At 40.4% G+C, this 20,909-nt stretch overlaps 3 protein-coding genes and 2 long non-coding RNA genes across 5 annotated transcripts in view; 2 read left to right on the top strand and 3 right to left on the bottom strand.

The window, feature by feature from the left end:
* Window positions 1-20,909, bottom strand: part of LOC307043614 (uncharacterized protein) — a 307,614-nt gene that overhangs the window by 270,846 nt on the left and 15,859 nt on the right. The gene's annotated exons all lie outside the window — the stretch shown is intronic.
* Window positions 3,926-4,667, top strand: LOC307042148. The gene is made up of 2 exons (XR_013809013.1): window positions 3,926-4,347; window positions 4,565-4,667. It is a non-coding gene; the product is annotated as an uncharacterized lncRNA (long non-coding RNA).
* On the bottom strand, window positions 4,860-6,631 carry LOC307042147. The gene is made up of 2 exons (XR_013809012.1): window positions 6,440-6,631; window positions 4,860-5,570 (listed from the first exon to the last, which is right to left on the bottom strand). It is a non-coding gene; the product is annotated as an uncharacterized lncRNA (long non-coding RNA).
* Window positions 10,579-20,909, top strand: part of LOC307043610 (uncharacterized protein) — a 79,835-nt gene continuing 69,504 nt past the window's right edge. Inside the window, exons 1-2 of the mRNA XM_079688166.1 lie at window positions 10,579-11,515; window positions 12,391-12,512. The gene's annotated coding sequence lies outside the window, so the exon portion shown is untranslated. The remainder of the gene's footprint in view (window positions 11,516-12,390; window positions 12,513-20,909) is intronic.
* On the bottom strand, window positions 14,056-18,924 carry LOC307044601 (E3 SUMO-protein ligase ZBED1-like; the record flags this gene model as incomplete). Its single annotated transcript, XM_079689912.1, has 5 exons — window positions 17,145-18,924; window positions 16,793-16,939; window positions 14,782-14,937; window positions 14,604-14,696; window positions 14,056-14,232 (listed from the first exon to the last, which is right to left on the bottom strand). The coding sequence occupies exons 1-5, from the start codon at window positions 18,759-18,761 to the stop codon at window positions 14,056-14,058; spliced, it is 2,190 nt and encodes a 729-aa protein (XP_079546038.1). The 5' UTR covers window positions 18,762-18,924.

The raw sequence follows: 20,909 nt of genomic DNA, 5'->3' as shown, positions 1-20,909 counted from the left end.
ATATGTTGAACAACTTACTGTAGAGTAGACCCCGTTTCAAAAGCGAGCAACAGGCGGGCATTCCCAGAACATATGGAGAAATGTACCAGGAGCCCCCATGGAACACAGGGTACACCGAGCATCAACCAGAAGACCCATCATATGCAGCCGTCTGGGTGTCAGGTAAGTTATATGCGCATAGTTCAGGTGGATTTGTTGGTGGTCGGGATTGCGAGACGACTGCCGAATGTTAGCCCAGACTGAATCCCAGTTGAAATCAGGTCTCAATTCTGGGACATCCTTCCTCCACAGTCTATCCAGGGAAGGTCACCAAGAGGACTCAAGTAGGTGAGTATAAAACATAGAGACAAAGCCCCTGGATGTTCTTCTATCAGTGATGAGTATGTGGAATGGATGCCGTGCTAATTGTTGATCCCACGGGACCCCATAAGCCTTAAGGGCTCTCCTAAACTGTAGATAAAAAAAGAAAGAGGTGCCTGGAAGGTCATAACAGCCTTTAAGATCCTGAAAAGAGCGGAGACCACTGTCACTGTAAATATCTCCCAAGGTCTGAAGACCCTTCCTCCCCCATTAGTAATAATTAATGGGCCTCCGCCCTATGAGTAATTGGTTGTTATTAAATATTGGCAAATTGAGATGCCAGGGGCATTGAATAGCGCATAATTTCTGTGCATTTCGCCAAGTCTGAATTACATGAGTAATCAGAGCGCCAAACCTACAGATGTAGCACTTAATTTCAGACAGTTTGTAACGCGAGGGCCGTGATTGGTACGTGATCTGCCCTCGCTCAAGGGAAAACCTCCAGCTTGACTTGAGACCGCCCCCGTGATAAATAAATGTAATTATAATGAAGCCAGCTGAAATGGATCATTGATCCACCAGGGGGTGCAGTGGGGTTCCACACTGGAGCTCATGTGAAATAAAGTCAGATACTGTACAGTACGCTGGATGTACAGCGGAACTTAATGTTGTTTGGTCTAAAAAAACGAACGGGAGGAAAAGCAGCCCCGCTCTCGATTTGTAATCCCAATTTAATCATCATCTTCACCACGATCATTTATGTTTATGTTTGCCGAATTGACATGAAATCACTGACAAATATGAATATACTGTATTCAACTTCATTAAAACGTTATTAACCTGCCTAAACTCAGTAATTATACGATCATGTTCTGATAATGATGACGCAATAGCCCCGCCTCTCCCCACCTCTGCTGCTCACCCCCGCGTCAAAGTAAACTGCACACTGAATTCAGATTATTTATCTTTCTCTCGATATGGACATAAACGCGAGTGAAGTCTAATCTGACAGGACAGAGACACGCAGCTCTGCTCACCTGCAGCTCCTCCCGCTGTGATGCAGCGGGGAACGGAGTAAAAAACACACTTCAGTCAGATCATCGCCCTTAGTTATTTTGATTACCTCTCGAACTACCTAAACTAGTTATAAATATGTTTATTTTTACTGTCGGCCAGGTCACTCATTACTGGATCAGCTGCTGCATGAGACAGACACTGACGCTGTCCGAAGAGAGGGAGGGAAAAGAGAGGCTCCGTGTATTTTATTATTATATAGAGTCGTTATTCATTTGTTTTAAAGCTCAATAAATAACAAAGAAGACCTTTGACCGGCACTTTTTATAATTTTGTCCGGAAGATTTAAACTTGAATACACGTTGACCTCTGCCCCATGGATGTATAATAGAGAGGCGAAGTCACGCCCATCTACTTCCGGTCCATGGGACCCCGGAAGCGAAAAATTATACATTGAATTCAATGGAGAGAGAAAACGTATCTTTTGATCCCGTTTGAATTGTGCCACGAACTACACATATGATGTTTGTCAATCTTAAACAATCATTTCCATGTCAAAAAAGTCACATTTTGTCGTAAAACTGTTGAAATATAAGACTATGAAAAATATGCGACTACAAAGACTACAAATCCCAAATCCCATTCTGGGTCGCGCATGTGATGTCACAGGCGATAATGCTCCAAGTGGTTGCGACTCGTAATTAAAGCGAAAAAGAAGATTTCATAACTGATTTATTCCCTACAATAAATATAAGAGATTGTTCCAATAAATTCACTTTTACAAGATGCCTGTGTGCTTTTGTACCATGTTGTAATCACAAAAGTGATCATACCACTTGCTCGTTCTATCGCTTCCCGTCTTATGAAAGGACCAGGAGTCGCTGGATCAGACATATCAGGTAATATCATAGGTAATATACAGGACTGTCTCAGAAAATTAGAATATTGTGATAAAGTTCTTTATTTTCTGTAATGCAATTAAAAAAACTAAAATGTCATACATTCTGGATTCATTACAAATCAACTGAAATATTGCAAGCCTTTTATTATTTTAATATTGCTGATTATGGCATACAGCTTAAGAAAACTCAAATATCCTATCTCTAAATATTAGAATATCATGAAAAAGTATACTAGTAGGGTGTTCAACGAATCACTTGACTCGTCTAATTAACTCGAAACACCTGCAAGGGTTTCCTGAGCCTTGAAAAACACTCAGCTTGGTTCAGTAAACTAAATCACAAGTATGGGGAAGACTGCTGATCTGACTGCTGTCCAGAGGACCGTCATTGACACCCTCCATCAGGAGGGTAAGACACAAAAAGAAATTTCTCAAAGAGCAAGCTGTTCACAGAGTGCAGTTTCAAAGCACATCCACAAAAAGTCTGTTGGAAGGGGGAAATGTGGCAGGAAACGCTGCACAACCAAGAGAGATGACCACAGCCTTAACAGCATTGTGAAGAAGAGTCGCTTCCAGAATTTGGGGGAGCTTCAAAGACAGTGGACTGAAGCTGGAGTCCAGGTATCAAAAGTCACTGTTCACAGACGTGTCCGGGAAATGGGCTACAATAGCCGTATTCCCATGGTCAAGCCACTTCTGAACTCAAGACAACGGAAGAGGCGTCTGACTTGGGCTAAGGAAAAGAAGCACTGGACAGTTGCACAGTGGTCCAAAGTCCTCTTTTCAGACGAAAGCAAGTTTTGTATTTCATTTGGAAGTCAAGGCGCCAGAGTCTGAAGAAAGGCTGGAGAGGAGCAAAATCCAAGTTGCTTGAAATCCAGTGTGAAGTTCCCACAGTCAGCGATGGTTTGGGGAGCCATGTCAGCTGCTGGTGTTGGTCCACTGTGTTTCATCAAGCCCAGAGTAAATGCAGCTGTGTACCAAGAGATTTTAGAGCACTACATGCTTCCGTCTGCTGAAAAGCTCTATGGAGATGAGGAATTCATTTTCCAGCATGATCTGGCACCTGCCCACAGTGCCAAAACCACCAGTAACTGGTGTACTGACCATGGCATTACTGTCCTCGATTGGCCTGCAAATTCCCCTGACCTGAACCCCATAGAGAATATGTGGGGTATTGTGAAGAAGAAGCTGAAAGACACCAGACCCAACAATGCTAATGAGCTAAAGGCCGCTATTGAAGCATCCTGGGCATCCATAACACCTCAGCAATGCCACAGGCTGATTGCCTCCATGCCACGCCGCATTGATGCAGTAATCCGTGCAAAAGGATTCCCAACCAAGTACTGAGTGCATTAATGGACATTTTCAAATGTTTGATAGTGTGTCGCTGTTATAAATCTTTTTTTTTTACTTGGTCTGAGGAACTATTCTAATTTTTTGAGATAGGATTTTTGAGTTTTCTTAAGCTGTATGCCATAATCAGCAATATTAAAATAATAAAAGGCTTGCAATATTTCAGTTGATTTGTAATGAATCCAGAATGTATGACATTTTTGTTTTTTTAATTGCATTACAGAAAATAAAGAACTTTATCACAATATTCTAATTTTCTGAGACAGTCCTGTACATGTTGTGCATACCTAGCTAGTAGCGACGAGTAGCGAGCACGTTAGTTAGCATTACATTACTTAGCCTTGTCATTTTTAGTAACCTTACCATGAAGTTATTATTTTATTACATGAAGTACACCAAAATGTTAAACAGTAAGAGTAGTCATCATGGTAAGTATTTCGTGAAACATTTGAAGAGTAGCCTACTGCGCCCTCCACCGGGTGCTAAGGAAGCAGTTCAGGGAGAGTCGAAGGAAGGCAGGCAGGCAGGGAGCTTTGCATGACATTCTTCTGGACATGTGTCATTGTGATGACAGTGAGGGTGAGTCAAGCTGTTTGTTGGAAAGACAGTAGTTGAGTGATTACTGAGAGAAAATTATTAAAATAGATAATTATTCAGTGTTGTTCCTTTAAAGTGTTGTTACTGACCGTTTTCTCTTATTGTCTTTACCTCACCTGTAACTGCTGAGACCCTGAGGAACATGCACACTGACCTGCTCTGGCAACCTGATTTCCACTGTACGTAATAGTATTTGGTTATGGTATATTATTTATATACATCAAAGGCACAATGCACCCCCCAGAGAGACACATGTATTGAGTGTGATATTTTGCATAGGTCATGTGAAATTATCTTTACATACTAGAAAACTGTAGGAGCGGCAACTTGTTTTGAAATTGAATTAATATCCGATAATAAAGTTGATCTGTTTTCTTTATTCTTCTCTCTTCCCAGCTCCATCCATCACCGTTCTCTGTTCCTGCAGGTCCTGCTTGCTAATAAATGCTTTATTTTTTTACACAATTACAAATAAAGTCAATGTATTGTATGACATGAAGTTGTGCTTCATTCTGAGTCAATAATAAATTCATTCTGCCTTCAACTGCAAAATGATTGTGGACTGCACCGACATCCATGTAGCTGCCCCCCAGTAAGATGAACCAAGCAAAGCTGACACAAAGCTGTGCTCTTAAGTTGACATGAAGAATTTGTGAAATATTGGTAATTATTTGGAAAAAATGACTGACAATGCAGAAAACTTTTTTTATTTAGGAACAGTGGTCAGGTGAAGCATTTATCACTACATATGTGTCACACTTAAAAGGCCAAACACACCTCGTTTACAACTCCCCAGTTGACAGCCATGACTCCGTCTAAATTGTACCCCCCAAGCACCCTCTTCATGAGGGACGCGCATGGAGTGGATGAAAGTCCCGACCTCAGCACAGCACCAAAATTGCTGGCTGTCAACCTGCCCTGCCTGTGTAACTGCCACTGAGGATTTGTCTGCTGTCCTACGGTGGCTGTCTGGATGGCAGCTTAATGGTCTCTGCTCAGTCGCATTGAGGCAAGAATTGCCTCAAGCCCCCGACCCCCATGCTCCTTCACCAGCTCCGGCACGTTGAAAATGGCCTGATGTTGAGGCTGCAGCTCCGGCTCAGGTGACAAAAGCCATGCCATGCCATGCTGCGCCCCTCAGTGCAGACCTAAACCAGTCTACTTCCTCAGTGGCGATGTCTCTGGCCAGTGGGTTGTATGTCTCCTCTTGCGGTTGGTAGAGTTGAGACACCGGCTGGACTACTTTTGAAGTGCCAGGCTTCCTCCACTGGCACTCAACTTCTGTGGAGCTGATCTGCCACATGGCAAATATTGCCAATGCTGCAGCGTGGCTGCATTTGTACATCCCCCGTGCACAACCACAGACAGCGCTCTGCATCGCGCCATCCTCTCCCATGTAGATCTGTACAAATAAAGTAAGTACCATGTTTGTTAACATGCTATAATAGATTGAATGAGCAATACAAGGATGGTCCAGATCTGGGGGTGGGAGGGTTTATTTTTCCATTGTTTTGTCCTCTTGTCTGATTGTTGTTATTGTTTGTTTTTTCTGAAGTTTTTGTAATTTGTGTTGTATTGGTTGTGATTGTACATTGTATTTTTTTTTAAGTGTGTATTACATTTTTGAAAAACATTTGATCAACAAAAAAGGATTTGGTCAGGATCTAGACTCAGTGTGTAGTTTATGAATTAATCAATGCTCTCTACATTAGGAAAACACATACCAGTGTACCAGAGGGAGTCACACACAGCTGTGCCTAGATAACCAAACAAATTGACAAGATAACCAAAATCCTTGAATCTACACACAGCAAATAAACTCAAATGACACAACGAGATGTAAAAAGGAGATCACACATATAGTCGATATAAAACTGGCCGCTTCAATCTGAAGAGCAACTAAAACAAAACACGGGAGTATACCTTGTTCTTGTGAACACTAATGTTATCCACAGCATACACACCCGTATACAGTACACCCGTTCTAGGTTCTGATTGGCTCTCTAGGTTGGCATTCTAGCTTCTGACTGGCTGTCCAGGTTGTCAATCACAGCCGTGGTTCATATTATGCTAGTCGACTCGTAACATTGCTAAACTTTTTTTCTTGACGGTTTTCTCAGTCAACTAATGCTATTGATAACAGTAACATAAATTAACACAGCCCTGCACACTGCAGTCATTATATGCCGGGTCTGTGGTTCATCATCTTCTTTTTCATTCTCCTCCTTATTGACTGACATTAACGTTAAACATTGCACTCATGTTACTCACCGAAACCTTGTAAAGCCGGTCCCGCATGCTGGCTCTTACAGAACCGACTAACTCCCCTTTCGTGTATGTACAGCTCTCAACGGGCCCAGACTTGTAGTGATTTTCACCTCGTTTTATACTTGTATTCTCATTCTGAAAGAATGAGGTGAAATGTGCCAATGTGACGGTCATCTTTGTGTTGGTGACGCGTATTGTGCGGGACCAGAGACATGTAGTTCACTGAGCGGCTTAACATAAAAAAATGTGTTACTTCACAGTTTTATGACACATTTTAATTTTTTTGACTTGCAAAATGTTCTTTTAAATTGACAAACATCATATGTGTCATTCGTGGCACAATTCAAACGGGATCAAAAGATACGTTTTCTCTCTCCATTGAATTCAATGTATAATTTTCCGCTTCCGGGGTCCCATGGAGGCTCCCGGAAGGGGAGGGACTTCGCCTCTCTATAAGAACTGGATACAGCGTGGGAGGCGGGGCCTCATTCATTCCTATGAGAGTTGCTTGGCGCATGATGATAAAATGGCCCAATTTTTGAGAGAGCGAAACGTCACAGATTACCCAGCATGCCTGAGAAGTACCCGTGTGTGCGCTCATAGCGCATGCGCAACTTTAACCAAAATGCAAAGAATTATTGCACTGTATATATATATGTATATTAATATATATATATATATATATATATATATATATATATATATATATATATACAGTGCAATAAGCTTCTTAGTGCAATAAGTAGCTACAGGGACGCTAATCTAACGTTGGTAATATTAACTTTATTTAATACAACATTTACGGTACAAGATTTAATCATACAGCCCATGTAGTATAATATTTTACAAATGAGGAATTACAGCAAACATGTGCAATATATCTATTATTACAGCTCCGTGGGATGGCAGTGAGACGATATGGGTCCGTTGTTATTGTGCATCCATGGGTAAAGATAAACGCATGTAGTGCTGAACCTGCTGAACACGTAACATGAACGTGCCGGGCGGCGCGGTCCCGTGGGTTAGATGCGCGTTCATAATGCAGAGGGATATAACTCTCAGAATAACGTTATTAGCAAATTTTTACAACTTGAGGAACGAATTTTTTTTATTAGGGCTATACAAGTGTTCAAACTGGGTGGTTTATTTAGTTTAAAAAAAATTATCCAACGATTTACAGACCATTCTTTCCCCATGTAAGTCAATGGGAAAAAGTGTTTCCGGGCCAAGCAACCTAAAGGAAGTGTAGTACCGCCGTTTGGCCACGACGAATATTCTACTCAGAGTCCGGCGCACTTCCTGGGGGCTTGCTCGGCCCCCACCGCGGAGAATAAACAGAAGGGTAACCATGACAACCATAATTCTTCGCTAATTTTATGCCACTGGTCCGTGGTCAGGCCTGGGAACCGACGGGAGATACTGGACTCAAGTGTCTGCCTCACATTCAGGGGAAGGGGCATTCCCCCTTTGCTCCCGCTCCAGTTTGTGATTCTGACCATGTTCTCATAGGTTTCAAATGGTAACATGGCCATGAACATATCCCGCTATTAGAATGCAATTTTTTAAAACATAGGGTGCTACATAACACACTTTCAGGAAAAGTCACGGACTGGGAGACTTTAATATTTTATTGAAAAAAGTTACATTGCACACACACCACATCACACAAATTGACCCGATTGGCGGTTCTAGTGTTAAATACACTCACTAATTAATGAAACCAGTTCAATACGCATGATTCTTATCATTCTTTATGAGCGCAGAAAGTATTAAAATCAGACGGCAGGCAGTTACAGGTGTGTGTGCGTGTGTGCCTTATGTGCCCATCAGGGGCACCGTAAGGGGGTGAAAGGTTAGGACGATTCTAAGGGCCCATGACTAGCAGGGGGCCCCAAAATGTTTAGGACATTAAGAAAAAAAAATTAAGTACCCTTTCATAAATAATTAACATTAATATAACGTTATATTGCGTAGTAGGCTACTCACTAAACTTACGATTAATTTAACTTATTTTCTTCCAAAAGTTAATTATCCAAAGCCTCTGTACACACCCCTCTATTTACATGTAATGGTTTGGTCCTAAGACTCCTGCCTCCAAACGCAGCACTTTTCTAGCAGAGTGAAAGCATGTGACTAAGCTGACATTAAGTAGGCTACTGTTAATATCTTCACAGAAAATTCAGAGGTTTTTCATTTCACTGCTCTTTTAGCTGACATTAAATGCAGGTACATGTTTATCAGCTATTCATACTAAATCAGTTGTCCCTCCCCCTGGTGCCAGGACCAACATATCCATCTTCAGGCTCAGTAACACTGTCCCCCTATAAGCAGTGGCGGAGCTGGGGGGTGGCTGGGAGTGGCCATGGCCACCCCCAGCTGAATCCTGGCCACCCTATTGGCCACCCCAAACACCCTCACCACGGGGTCCAAACAATTTTAGAACATTAAGAAAAATATGTTTAAGTAACCTTTCATCATTCATCAATAATTAACATTAATATAACGTTATATTGATAATGTACTCACTAAACTTACAATTCATTTAACTTATTTTCTTCCAAAAGTTAATTATCCAAAGCCTCTGTACACCCCCCTCTATTTACATGTAATGGTTTGGTCCCGCCTCCGCCTCCAAACGGCACTTTCTAGCATGTGAGCAGGGATGCTAATACTTACGTGTGTGCCATTGCGACAGACAAGACTAGTCTATTCTGAGAGATAGATGTATCCTACTGTATGGGCTGATTGTGCGTTAATCTGTTGGTAATGCCTTGGGGTTCCAGTGGGAGGGATCACTGCGTTCTTCCTCACTCGATTCAGACGAGCGAAGGCGGGAGCTGCGTGATTGTTTGTCTTCACTTCTCTCACTCACTATTTCCCTTTTTAAGGTAATTACAGGATACAAAGCACTATACATCTATCAACCCATGTTATATATGTCATCTGTATTACATCACCGTGGTTCGTTGTGAGAGGAAAGTGTGTATTTTGCACTTTGTTGTATTGTTTGAAGGTTCTTGCTAACTCTGGCTAACTTTGTGGTCATTGAAGCTAGTTGCTGTATACCTTGTGGTACCGCTGAATCTGACCGTTTGTCATGTTATTAGCAGCTAAGCTAGGCACTGTTGCATTCACATGTCCATACATATGTTTTTTACCACTGTTAAAGAGCTAAAGATAAAGGAGAATTTAGTCATAATTATTGGTCCTGAAATTTGAGTGTATTCATTGTAAATGTACAAGCTTCATTTTAAAGATGGCTCGATTCAGACGAGTGAAGGCGGAAGCTGTGTGCAAGGGTGTCCGCGGGGTCTTAAAAAGTATTAAAAGTTGATAAATCAATTTAGCGAAAATTAAGGCTATTAAAAAGTATTAAACGGCATTTTCTAAGGTATTAAGAAGGTCCACAGCAGCGACAACATGAAACAGTGAAACACCCTTTAATTTACTGAAACGACATGTCGGGAAACCCCCCAAGGCGGCCCCATGCATAGCGCGCCGTAAAATGCTGCTTATTATTTTAACTTTCGTTGCCTTTTTCCGCTCTGTGGGGTGGGGGGGGGGGGACTAAGCGACTACGGTAACGGGTCCCAAGGTGGGTAGACCGGCATACGCAACGCTCTGGGGGTCCAACGGCTCCGTGTGTAAGCCCTATATGATCATTTTCTGATAACGATGAAATAGCCCGCCTCCCTCTCCCCGCGTCTCCTGCTGCTGCTGGGCTGTCAGAAGAGGGGGAGGAAAAGAGAGGCAGGCACCGTTTATTAAATATTATTATATTATCATACAGAGAACAGAGTCGTTATCAACTTGTTTGAAAGCTCAATAAATAACAAAGAAGACCTCTGACCGGCGCTTTTCTAATTTTGTACGGAAGATTTAAACTTTAACGGACATGTTGACCGGCGGAACATTTTTTTTACGGAAACTGCCGCATGGTCCCCTCGTTCCTTGGAAGAGGCGGTGAGGTGGGTGTTTTTCATCTGCTGTGGACTACCGGAGAGATATTCAGCAGGAGAACACGCCGTCCACCGCGGAGAATAAACAGAAGGACAACCATGCTCCGGGGTCTTCTTCACTGCTTTTGGTGTATTTCGGGAGGCAGCAGCGCCTCTTACAGGCCTCGTTTCCAGCATTTCCAGCGGTCTAGTGTGAACGGACACGTTAATGAATCGAATGCGTGTGAACGGAAGCCTTTTTTGCGCTTGCGTATGCGTTTTACCGTATGCTTTTTACCGTATGCGTCCTCGTGGGGCCGGGGTCTAAGCCATACTATATCCGGTCACAGAGATCTGCTATTTTAAAGTAAAGTCAACACATATCGACCCTAAATATAGTCTATATTAAGAACGAAAAAATCATAACATATATATCCTTTTTTGTAAACATATGACAAATGTGTGAGGGTGATGACGTCAGAGCATCGTCCTATGTGCCAGGGCTTAGCCCCGGACAGCCCCAGCCCAATTTAACCCCTGGGTATTTGAGAGAGAGCTCCTATATGGCATTACCCCGCTGAAGCTCACCAAAGTTTAACATATTTCATAGTTCAAAGTTTTGTCAATTGTTTTGTTTATTGGTCAAATACTGGTTTCTAATGGTTTCTGAGGAGTTTTACTGGAATGAAAGAGCACAGAGTACAGAAGCAACAAAGCAGCATACTGCATTAAACCTGACCTTCACAGATAGGTTGAAGTTCATGTGGAAAGGAGGCTTCAGTAGTCTGTCTGCACTCTGTTTAGTTTTGCTATCTTACTATCAATATAGTAAATGTGAGGTAAAGTGTGTAGCCAATGTAACCGGTTAGAACTCAAAGTTGCGATGAGGTCTTAAAATGTATGGAAAGGGTCTTAAAAAAGTTCTTAAAAGGTATTCAATTTGACTTAAGGATTCCTGCATATACCCTGTGTGTGATTGTATGTCTTCACTTCTCTCACTCACTATTTCCCTTTTTAAGGGTACAACACCATGTCTCAATGACTCACAAAGTCAGGCTTTCAAAAAGAAAAGAAAGGAGAGAAAGAAAAGAGAGAGGGACTAAAGGAAGACAGTATGTCACCCAGTATTTCAAGAGAAAAGGTGAGTGTGGTCCATGAGTGGTGGAAATTAGTCTGTTAGCTAAGCGTATTCCATTGTAAATAATATTTTTTATGTTTTTTTTTTAACTTTTTTTGCCACTTAACATATCTGAAGGGAGACTGGAATACAATATATATATATATATATATCAAAACAAAAAGCTAACATCTCATTTCAATTATACATTTCAAACACAGTATTTGCCCACATATTTAAGTTATATTTATTTGGATTGATGCATTCGTGTTGAGAATGTTCCATTCAAAAATGTTATTATTAAAAAGGCATTTACACCAGAAAAGATGACTATTGAGATATATTGTCAGGAATGTTAGTCTTATATGTATGCTCCAGAGGGCAGGACCTATAAACACATGTACTACCCAATAGCATTGTGAGGCTGAACAAAAGGACCTTTTGACTATGTAAATTTAGTCTTTTAAAAAAACAAAAAACATTTACTGACTTTTTTGGATAGCTTAAAGTAATGTTGTAAGATTACAACCGGGGGCCTTACAGGGTTAAGGGCTATAGTTTATTGTTATTTACTTTAATATGTTTATTCTTAACCAATAATTGAATTTAAAAACTCTTATTTAAATGATGTGTGTGTGTCTCTGTATTCCTGATGATACACTGAGAGAATGAGCTCATAGGGCTGCTGATCACCATAAGCTAAACAGTCTGTATATTGCACTACATTTGTATAATGTAAGCTTCGTTGATACTTTTCCTGCGGGAATACGAAAAAAATAGTTAGATATACTGAATATGATTTGATCTATTCCACCACTAGCTTAATCCCAAATAATGTAGAGGTGTGTTGTAGGTGCCTTAAATAATCCCTTGTTTGTATTTTTATGTTCATATAATAGTGATTGCAATACCACCCCAAAATGATCACTGGTTCCATCCTGGCCACCCCACTGAAAATATCCTGGCTCTGCCACTGCCTATAAGGCTGAACCTGAACCAGCTTTTCTCCCAACTGAAGGAGGTGAGCAGCATTGTGTTGAATGACATGCCACTTAACATATCTGAAGGGAGACTGGAATACAACACATATATATATCAAAACAAAAAGCTAACATCTAATTTAAATTATACATTTCAAACACAGTATTTTCCCACATAGCCACTGATCTATATAAGACAAAAAAGGCTCTAATTTGGCACCACCATAAGGCCTTTTCATTTCCATTTCCGTTGTATTCCACTTTAATACCTGCATATTTTGTAGTTGGTATGTATATTTAATTTTAAAATCTGCTGCTTATGTTATTTTTTGTGTTATAGCATTTTATAAATGATTTTGTTGGTGGTAATGTTCACTTTATTTTAATTTAAGAGGTCATGTATATTTAACTTATATTTATTTGGATGTATGCATTCATGTTATGAATGTTCCATTCATAAATGTTATTGTTAGGCATGTACACCATAAAAGATGACTATTGATATTTATTGTCAGGAATGTTAGTGTTATATCAAATAGTGAATTCTACTGCAGCAGAATGTTGCACGTCTGCACAGTGTTATATTTTCACAGCTCAGTGTCAGTAAATATTGTGCGGTTAGTATTGGACTACAAGATAGATGCAAGCCTGTACAGGTGGAGTTATTTAAAGCATACATGAGTGGGTTGGGTTCTGGAGGTGTGGTTAGCAATTGTGCTTGGTTGGCGGGGCCTGGGCCTGGTGATGGGGGGGCCCAATTTGATATCTTTTCACGGGGCCCAAAATCCCTGGCGGGCACCCCTGGTGCCCATCCCCCCATGAGAATCACACGTAGCTCTGATCACCTATGATAAATGAGCCACACCTAATCGCTGGCTATTCAGCCACAGAGCTCCCTCTATGCAAATCAAACTGTAGAGGGTGTGAAAACAGTGAGGCCTGTGAAAGACAACATTGCAGTTATCGAGTCTACTGAAGTTACAAGTTTAAAATCAGACCTGTTTTTTAAATGAAATCTGACGGCAGGCAGTTAGCTGTGATCACCTATAAGGCTTGAAGTTACTTCAGATGCTGAAATATTTTTATTTTTCAAGTATAAACATACAGTATACAACAGATATACATGCATACAAATTATAACATCACATTTATGTTATTAATTTTACAAATAGGACAGAGGGTGCAGCACAAACAGTACGAAACAAATAGAGAGCTTTCTGAACATCAGCAGGAGAGGACTCTTTCAAGCCACTGGTAAATACTGAAATGAACATTAAATGTCCTATTAAAATGCAAGTTTATTCGTGACACTTCCAACATAAATGGAATTCTCACTAACCTAAAACATTTTATTTTTTTAAAAACATGTCACTGTAGAGACACAAAATACTTGAACATACAAATGAACAACACCAAATTGAGCTCACTTTCTACACTCTTTGATGATCTACCTCCTACCTAGTTTGTTTTTTAGTCCATGTATTTTGGCAGAGGCTTGGTCTGGCTGTATCTTCATAACAACCCTCTGGATAAACTCAAATGAATATTTCATTTCCAGAGTATACTGAAGACTGAAGCAATATATTAGTCCAAGAAGCATCGCAAAGCCACATCTTTCAGGTTGTGGAGCACAATTGTCTCCTCGACCACAACTGCCACATTGTAGATCTGCTGAGGAAAGGCATCCCATTCACCTTCGTAGCCTATGAGTAGACCAACTTGCATCACCTTCATGGCTTCCTCGAGAGTGTCTCCATGAGCCTTAAAAATGAGAAATAAAAGTGAGCTCAGTGTACTACAAGTACTTTTTCTCTACAAAGCTAATTAAGAAGCTTCTGCTATAAACATAGAAGCTAAAATCTACAGTTCACAGTGTAAAAGTGCAATGTGATGGAACATCATTTCAACTGCCTCTCTTTTCACAGTTTGAGCTTTATATTTATTTATATTATTTAATAGTTACGTTTTCTTGCTGTTTTTGTTTATATTAAATGTATCATTCTTTATTGCAATTATTTTTAGTTAAATTAAGGTAATTGTAAACATTACTTTTGAAGGAAACTTTGGGCACAGGGTGATTTATGTTAAAATGTACAATTACATAAAGTAAGTCAAGACAGTTATGATCTTACATCACACATCTTGATGACATTTTCCTGATTTTCGCCAGACATGTAGTGTGATAGTCCCAAGAGAGCAGCAGTCCTCTTCCTCTCATTTGTGTCCTGCAGGACAACAAATGCAGTGGGATATAAACATTTGTAGCAAACAAATGGTGGCTAAATTATGGTCATCAGCATCTCCACTTACATCTTTCTCAAGGCAGTCCAAAAGGCCTTTTAGTGCCGGCTTCTTTCCAGTCCTGGATGCACCATTGTAGACCTCCAGCAATGCCAGGCCATCAAGTCCACCCAGAAACGATGAAAGCAGGTCCGTAGTGACAATTCTCTGGAACTCTGCCTGAATCTGAGGAGACACAGACATATAGAAAATATTCTACCAACAGTCTGCAACTGTGCATGTTGCCTTCTCATTGTAACTGGAAAACCTGCACAACTTACAAGTCCACTTCATCCAGTTGCAGCAAAATGGAAATCTTTGAAAATCTGTCTGTAATAGAGAACACACATTTAGGTACATTATGAAGCAGGCCTTAATAAAGTAATAAGAACTGAGAACATGACAAAGAATAAGATGCACACAATTACAACAGTCACGTTGCCCATAAACTACAAGCCTTGGCTTTCACAATTACAATATTATCCCTGAATTCATATGATAAAGACTTAAACAGTACTTCATTTAAATAAATAAGCAACTTGAAATGTTCATCTTTGATTGATGAGGCATATTCAATCTAATAAATTCATGGGATGCATGTAATAATAACAGGGAAAGGTTAGTGTGCATCCACATAGAGCATTTTTGTGTCTACGTGCATGCCAAATATATCAATGAAAAAACTATTTGTTTTAACCAAACTTAAAATAAATTGTACAATGGTTGTAATTGTTGATTCTTTGCTTGCAGTTATTTTCCATAGACTATTCAGTGGATTATTATTGTTTTTTTTAGTAATAACTTGACTACCTATTAGGGGTGTGCATTGGCACTGCCCTCACAATTCAATTCGATTACGATTCACCAGGTAACGATTCGATTCGATTCTACGATGCATTGCGATGCATTGCGATGCATCACAATTCTACTGCACACAACAAGGGACTTTTTTCGTGAGTCATGAGGCAATACAAGCAGTCAGATAGGATAGATTTTATTGGCTGCTATGTGTGTATTATCACTCTCCTGCATCTTTGACATAAATGTAATAAAATAAAATTAAATAATAATAAAAAATGGTACAGGGTATTGGATATGGCATTTTCAAACCTGAAAAAAAAGAAAACATAAATCACTGCTTTGAATAAGAAATGTTTCTCTTCTCTCTGCTTTAGAACCATTTGAAATTGAATAGAGCAATTACAGCCAATATTGTCCAGCAGTTATTTTACACACAATAAAATAGACGCTCTACAACAGGTCACTTCCTGAACTCCTGTGCAAACAGTAATCAGTCACACTATTGTAACAACAACCAACCACCCAGGCACCCAGCAATAAAAATACTCAGTGCAACACACAGTAACCACTTATTACTGTGAAACTTTTTTCAAGTAGTAAAGTCAAGTGCAACTTTTTTCAACAAAACAACAGCTTAGCAGCTTTAAGACAATGACAACAATTATATACCTGAGATGAGAATCCTACCTGGCAATCACATCAGCTGCATACAACAAAATATCAAGATGAGAAATATATTATAATGTAAACCAAAAATAAAGTGTGTAGGCTTAGGCTACTACCAAATTTGTGTAAACAACTTCTTCCGTCTGAGTTCAACATCACCATCATAAACAATCCGTTTCAGAGTGAGGAAATATATAGTTTGACCTAAGCCTACATCATAACTTCTCACTGTTCAGCATTTGGGAATTTCAAGGTTCTTGTGCAAAAACACAAGCTGATCAACATGGTCCGGTTTGAGAGCGCTTCTTTTTGCAGTGATAATATCTCCTGCAGTGGAGAATACTCTCTCTGCTGACACACTTGTCCCTGGGATGCACAAGTATCTCTTTGCCAACCTAGAGAGGAGAGGAAATGTGCCCTTATGGCGATGCCACCAGTCCAAGGGATCCTCAGAGAGAGGTGCAGCTGGAGATCTACAGTACAATTCCATTTCCTCGTCAGCACTGGCATCGGCGGTCTTACTCTGTCCTGCAGGTTCACTGATGTCATTGAAAGCAGCTCCCAGCAAACTCACAAGCAGCGATGACGAGGCTCTTCTTTTGGGGGCAGAGGGGCCTGCTAAGTCAGACACATTGTCATCCACGGACAGCAACTCTTCATTGGTTCCTGAATTTCCTGTTCTGCCAGGCGCTTCATCTTCTGTCCTACGTCTCCTCTCATACTGTGTTTGAACAAAATAAATAAGAGCAAAAAACAGCAGTTAGCAGCACTTTCTCAGCCAATGCTGCAGCTCACATCACAACAGATAACTATTTTTCTCAGTCTTAACATTTTACTGACTATGCAGCTGCTTATTTAACATTACATTGTTATTACAATTGAATTGAAAGATATTCCATAAGTTTTACAAGTAGAAATTCAATTACCTCCAGGGATGCAGCCTCTGAAGTCACTCCTGCGTAGACATCTAATCTCTCCTCTTCTGTCAGGAAAGGTAACCCCTTAAAGCGAGGATCCAGGGCAGAGGATGTATGAAGGATCTTCTTCTCTGCCCCACTGTTGTACCTCTTAAGGAGATCTGTTTTGATGGCATTCTTCACATCCTGGATCAGTGGTTGGTCTCCAATAGTGTCTGACATGTTCTGGAGGAGTTGGGCATATACTGGTGCAATGAGGCTGACTGTAGGACTGCTCTCCTCTGACATAAAAACAGTGGCATCCTTCACTGGTTTTAATGTCTTCACTGCTTCCTCCATGTTAGCCAGATCTGCTCTGCTGAGAGTGACGATGTCACTTTCATCTACATTTAGGGCAGGCGACAGCAGTGTGGCATGCACTGCAGCTTGCAGTTGCAAAAACCTCTCCATCATATCGTGAGCACTATTCCACCTTGTGGCGACATCAGTTATCAGTTTCAGTGGACTTGTCAGTTTAAGAACAACCCTCTGGTTTTCTTCAAGCAGGTGCTTTGCCTTTGTGCTGCGGTGGAAGTATGCTGAGATGCGTCGGACTCTGCCCAGAAGCCTGGAGACCGTCGGTAGCTTAAGCGCCCGCTGCGCAGCGAGGTTCAACGTATGCGCGAAGCATTTAACATGAGGGAACTTCCCAATTTCAGCAGCACTTATCATATTAGCGGCGTTGTCCGTCACCAGCACAACACTTTTATCTGTTAGCTGCCATTCCTCAACAACATCCAAGAGTAGCCTCGCCATATGAGCACCAGTGTGGCTCTCATAAACTGCTCTCGTCTGCAGCACATGTGATGCAATCTGCCAATCCTCGCTAATATAATGTGCCGTTATGGTTACATAGGACTCTGTTGCGACTGAAGTCCAGGCGTCACTTGTAATGGCTACACGACTGGCTTTACACATGGATTCCATTACCTTTGCTTTGGTTTCTTTGTATATTGCGGGAAGCGCAGAATCCGTGAAAGTAGCTCTTGTCGGTAGCTTATACCGGGGCTCAAGTGTTTTAAGCATGTGGCGAAACCCCACATTTTCTACCACAGAATAGGGTCGTAAATCTTTCGCTATGAAACATGCCACCGATCGTGTGATCCTCTTTGCTCTCTCAGAGTTGTGTGGCAACGTTGACACTAGCGACTCGTCAATTCTTGGCTGGGATGTATCAACTTTTTGTGTTGCTTTTGAAGCCAACTCAGGATGCCAGCGATCAACATGATTTGTGAAGTTAGTTGTATTGCCAACGTGCTTGATTTTAGTGTGGCAGGTTTTACACACCGCGTAAGTCTTGTCTAGTTTCCCATTTACTTCGTAGAATCCAAAATGTGCCCAGATGTCAGCTTTCCACGCTTTGGGTGCGTTTTGAATGGTCCGTCTATCGTGGTCATCTCCCTCCGCCTCAGCCATCTTGATTAATGTTGTTATGATGCCGCCGGAAGTAATTGAAACTTCGCGGGGCAATTGTTCTGTCACTAGTTTGGAGTTTAACACAGTTTTAAACTGGAGTTGTAGTTTAAAACTCCAAACTAGCGACAGAGCAATTGCCCCCACAACTTTCCACTGGAGGCCAGAAAACATAATCGATTATGGCACTTTGCCGCATCGATGCTGAATCGTGCATGCCCCGCATTGCGATGCATCGCCAAATCGATTATTGTTGACACCACTACTACCTATGAAAGCAGAAGTTTATGAAAAATTATTGTTCATGTATAAATATTATTTATTTTATTATAATATAAATATCTAACAATTACAACCATTGCACATCTTATTTATTATTGTGGGTGAACAGTAACCTTTCCCTGTGTTATAATTACATACATCCCATTCATTTATTAGATTAAATAACAATAATCTCATCAATCAAAGATCAACATTTTTAAGTGCCTTGAGCACCGACTGTTCCCGCTGCTAGAAACGGCTGATATTAAGACACTTCAGTGCGCAAGTCACAGAACGAAATGCATTGTGGGACATGTAGTTTATGAGCACCATAGTTCAATAAAATAAACTAAATATATTCCTTTCTTTAATATAAAATATTTTTCTAAAATGCAGAAATCCAAATTTGTCTCCATTTCAAGTGTGGAACATAGCATTTGTACACAATATAAATGCTATTTCTGAACACAGTTAGCATTTTACTCGTTCAATGGCGCGAGGCACCCCCTCTGTATCTGGGCAGGTTTAGCGTGAGCTGAACCAGAAAAACGTTGCAAGGATAGAATCACTTTCACTTGCTCTGCTTTAACAAAAAAAAATCTTCAAGTCCCCTATAATTATCCACAAATGACATCCATTTCAAAGCCATGGCGGGGGCTAACAAGCTACAATTGTTAGCCGAACAGAGAGCCGGGACACGGCTAATTACTGGCAGGAACACACACAACCTCACCAAAACACGTTAATTTAGCTTAAATATTTTGCCGAACAGAGCCGGGACACGGCTAATTACTGGAACGATATAGGCAGTTGCCATTTAAACCTTTTAAAAATTCATAAGCGTCATACATAAGAGTAAGAATACTTGAAACTTATTTATTTAATAAAAGTTTAGATAATCATAATCCTGTAAAGTTAGTTTGGTTAACCGACATTTTCATAACACTGCCCTGAAATAAAATCTCTTTTATAAACATTCAAACACCAGTTAGGTGTGGATTTAACTCCCTTTAGCTACTTTTCGTTTTGCCTGAAACCATTAAATATGCAACCACTCACCTGACTTTGCCTGTCCGTCAGTGGTTCATCAGCCGAAATCACTGTCATATCACTTCACAAAAACGTATTCATCCGCCGCTTAGCTTTTCGTAGTCATCAATCTGTCCGGTGGAAGTTCTTCTTTTGATAATGGCGAATCAAACTCTGTGGTTCACTTGCTGTATATCGTAAAAAACTAATGTCCCTGTTAAATGCATTCAATTAATGAAAACAACTATGAGACCGGGACTATTTTCACCGGGCAGGAATATGTCAACACTACTGCCATGTTAAGAGGCCATGGAAAGTTTCAGAACATTATTACACATCACAACTCACTGTTCAGTCAAATTGACTTCATAGAATGTAGAGGTCATTGAACTGGCTTACAGAGCTGAGTTGAAATAATAACAACTTATGAAATTAAGTAGAAATTGCATAAATTGATATGTTAAGTGAAAGTAACTTAAAGACAAAAGTTTCAATAACTTAATGATCAAATCCTTTTTTACAGCGGCTCCATAATATAAATGGCAAAAATGTAAGAATTTCATGCATCGGCCTACAGTGGGAAAATGGTTTAATCTGTTGGAATAGAGTATAAATATCAAATATCACTACTTTTCTTCTAAATGAAATGCTGACATTACAAAATGCATGGTTTAATGTAATGTAAACATTTACATTATTATTATTTAATATATAAAGACTATATTTTCAAATGCTCTTCAAAGCAGTTTCTGTCAACTATGAAAGGCAACATCATTTCTGTATTTGTGAATGAAGCGCCATCTCCTGTTTAAAACCTGAAATTGAAAATCTGGCAACGCCCTCCTGGAAAATAGTGGGAGGGCTTAACATTCGTCTATACTAGTCTTTGGCAGGTCGTAGGCAGGAAGCTGTAAGCTGGAGTCTGAAATTCAGTGCTACATCTGTAAGCTGACAGTGTTTGATAGATATGTTTGTGTAAATTAAGTCCTGAAGTCTCCATGGGGAGACTAACTTCTCTTCTAAAGCCCGCAA

The sequence above is a fragment of the Notothenia rossii genome (genome assembly GCF_949606895.1).
Source record: "Notothenia rossii genome assembly, chromosome: 6".
NCBI lineage: Eukaryota > Metazoa > Chordata > Actinopteri > Perciformes > Nototheniidae > Notothenia > Notothenia rossii.
This window is presented reverse-complemented; position numbering and strand designations above follow the sequence as displayed.